This window comes from Carlito syrichta, unplaced genomic scaffold (assembly GCF_000164805.1).
Source record: "Carlito syrichta isolate Samal-C Ts95f unplaced genomic scaffold, Tarsius_syrichta-2.0.1 Scaffold302416, whole genome shotgun sequence".
Taxonomy (NCBI): domain Eukaryota; kingdom Metazoa; phylum Chordata; class Mammalia; order Primates; family Tarsiidae; genus Carlito; species Carlito syrichta.
In genome coordinates this window covers 166,290-169,730 of record NW_007246512.1, presented here as the reverse complement: position 1 = coordinate 169,730, position 3,441 = coordinate 166,290, and the positions used below count along the sequence as shown (strand labels likewise).

The window sequence follows — 3,441 nt, the reverse complement described above, 5'->3', positions numbered from 1 at the left end:
CACTCACCTCAGCCTCCCAAAGGCGCGGGATGACAGGCTGAGCCACCGAGTCCGGCTTGTTGTTGAGTTTTAACAGTTCTTTGTATGTTTTGGGTAGCTATCTTTATCAGATATGTCTTTTTTCCTGTGTTATCTTCTAGGAGTGCTACAGTGATTGTGTTTTACATTTAGTCTATGATTCATTTTGAGTTGATATTTGTGAAGGGTAGAAGGTCTGTGTCCAGATTCACTATTCTGAGTGTAGATGCCTGTTCTTCCAGCATCATTTGTTGGAAGGGCTGCGCTCCTTTGTGTGAATCTGTCTCCAGTCTCTCTGTTCTGTTTCATTGATTTTGCTACTCCTTTGCCAACCCATAACTCGATTACTGTTGATTTATAGTGAGTCTCAGAATAAGGTGGTGTTAGTCCTCTGACTGTTCTTGTCTAATATTGTGTGGCCTATTCTGAGTCTCTTGCCTCACCATCTAAACTTTAGAATTAGTTTCTTGATATCCACAAAATGCCATGCTGGGATTTGATTAGGATTGCATTGAATCAGCAGATCATGGTGAGAAGATCTGACATCTTGACCCATCATAAGCCTTCCTATTCACAAACATGAAATATTTCTCTATGTACTTAGTTTTTAAAAATGTATTTCATCCAAGTTTTATGGGTTTCTTCACATATATATCTTATACGTTGTTTGATTTGTACCTAAGTGTTTTCTTTTCGAGTGCTAACGTAAATAGTTATTATGTTTTTTCTATCTCAAACACCACTTGTTCTTTGTTGACTATATAAAAGTCATTGACCCTGATATTCTGCAACCTTGCTATAATGACATATTTGTTCCAGGAGGGTTTCTCTGTTGTTTCTGCTGATTTGTTTGGATTTTCTACAAAGACAATCTTGGCATCTGTGAACAGAGATTGTTTCATTTGTTCCTTCTCAGTGTACAAACATTTTATTTCCTTTTCTTACTTTATTGTAATAGCTAGGATTTCAAATACAACATTAAACAGGAGTGGTGAGAGGAAACATCCTTGCCTTGTTCTTAGTGGGAAAACTTCTGGTTTCTCACCATTAAATATGATGTCAGTTGTAGATCTTTTTTTTTTTTTATACATTCTTTATTGAGTGAAGGAAATTTTCTTCCTATTCCTGATTTGCTAATAGTTTTAATTATGAATTAGTGTTGGTCTTTGTCAAATGCTTTTCTACATCTATTGATATGACAATGTAATTATTTTAATCAGCTTGTGGATGTGGTATATTACTTTATCTTTAAATATTGAACAAGCCGTACATACCTAGGAAAAATCCTACCTGCTTGTGGTGTATAATTCTTTTCATACATTGTGGAATTCATTTGCTAATATTTTCTTGAGGTTTTTTCTATCTGTGTTCATAGGCTCATTGGTCTGCAAGTTTCTTTGTTTTTATTTTTTAATTTTTCTTTTTGAGTCGGAGTCTCACTATCACCCAGGCTGGAGTGCAGTAGCACGCTCATGGCCACTGCAGCCTTGACCTGCTGGGTTCAGGTGATCCTTCCACCTCAGTCTTCCAAGTAGCTGAAACCACAGGCATGTGCCACCACACTTGGCAAATTGTTTTGATTTATTGTAGAGACGAGGTCTCGCCTAGTTGCCCAGGCTGGTCTAGAACCCTTGGGCTCAAAGTGCTGGGATTATAGGCATGAGCTACTGTGCCTGGACTGTTTGTTTGTTTTTAATAATACCTTTCTCTGGTATTGAAGTGAAGGTAATGCTAGCATCACAGAATGAGTAAGGAAGTATTCCTTTGCTCTTATCTTCTGAAAGAGGGTATAGAAAATTTGCAAAATTTCTTCTTTGATAGTTTGATAGAATTCACCAGTGATCTATTTGGGACTGGTGCTTTCTGTTTTGGAAGACCCTTAATTATTGATTCAATTTCCTTAATAGATATAGGCCTATTTATAGTGTCTATTTATTCTTGGGCGAGTTTTGACAGGTTGTATCTTTCAATGAGCTGGTCCATTGTATTTATGTTATTGAACTTATGGGCATAGAGTTGGTCACAGTATTTAAAATCATTCTTTTCGTGTCCATGGGATCTGTGTGATATCCTCTCCTTCATCTTTTGCACTCGTGACTTGTATCTTTTCCTTTTTATCCCTTCATTAACCTTTCTAGAGGCTTGTTGAGTCGATTGATCTTTTCAAAGAACTAGCTTTTGGTTTTGCTGATTTTCTAAATCGACTTCCTGCTTTCAATTTCACTGACTTATGTCCTAATTTTTATTCTTTCTTTCATATTGGATACAATGCTTCCTCTCTGGGGAATGTGTCACCTGAAGCCCAGTCCCCACCAGTGCACAGCATGCCCAAGTCACGGACATGCACTTGTACCCTTAATTGAAAATGAAGAGAGATAAGTACCACGTTGCAGGAGATGATGAGTGCCCACATGAAGCTGTCATTGTGGACACAGGTGAAAAACATGTGAATACACGCTTAGGCTTCAATTCGACATTGGGCAAAAAACTCGAAGGCACTTGAAATGGCTCCTGTTTGAGTGGCTGGGTTCATGTTATGCAACTCATCGACACAGGGCGCTCCACAGGCGGTACGAACTTCACAGGAAAGATGAGTTAATTTGGGGGTGAACACTTAAAAACACATACTAGGTGCTGACTGTGGCCCAGACACTCTCGAGCAGTGGTTACGTGCTCCATAAGGAGGCGAAAATAAATTACCGATACAGAAGCCTGGTCGTTTTTGAAGCGGAAGCTGCAAGCAAACTGCACGGGAATGTTTAGCAAGCATGTATCTGAGTAGAGAGTAGGGCATCACGCGTAGGTCTTGGCCAGAGTGGCATGTCTTTGAGGCGGCAATGGTTCACGAGTGGTCGCGGATGCGGCAGAATGGAGATTCCCAGGAAGAAGCCAGGGTGAGAGCTCAGGGACGTGGGGAGCAGTGACATGTAAATGAATGATGACACACACTGTGGAAACGCCAGCATGAACACCCACGCCTAAGTAGCTCTGGAGACTCTGAGAAAGCGTAATTGACTGGGCTCCCATCAGTCAGTGTAGGCTTTATCAGAGAGGAAGTATTTGCACAGATGACTAGACGTCTTCTGGGTACTCAAGCAGGCGAAGGACATTTCAGACAGGAGGATCCAGCCTACCCATAGGAAGGAGGCATCGTGGAAGGAACACGCAGACATTCCGGAGTGTGTGAAGAGGTGTGTGGCCAGAATGGAGCTGAAATCACAGGGGGATCAGCCAGAGTCAGGCCAGACGCAGCCCCACAAGCTCCCGCGATTGCAGACACGTCACTCAAGTGCTGCGCTTTGCCCTCTGGGTTCATGGGATTTTGTGCCTGCTATGTTGTTATGTGACTTTATGCTTCTTTTTAAAATCTTACCTCCCATGTGATCTCAGTGGCTTCTTGTGAGCAGCAATCCTGGCATTTGT

At 41.2% G+C, this 3,441-nt stretch overlaps 1 protein-coding gene across 1 annotated transcript in view; it reads right to left on the bottom strand.

Annotated features, from left to right (window-relative positions):
- LOC110595507 (peptidyl-prolyl cis-trans isomerase A-like) overlaps positions 1 to 2,812 on the bottom strand; it is an 11,925-nt gene extending 9,113 nt beyond the window's left edge. Inside the window, exon 1 of the mRNA XM_021711623.1 lies at positions 2,719 to 2,812. Within this exon, the coding sequence (XP_021567298.1) occupies positions 2,719 to 2,812 (94 nt within the window). The remainder of the gene's footprint in view (positions 1 to 2,718) is intronic.
- Between the last annotated feature and the right edge of the window lie 629 nt (positions 2,813 to 3,441).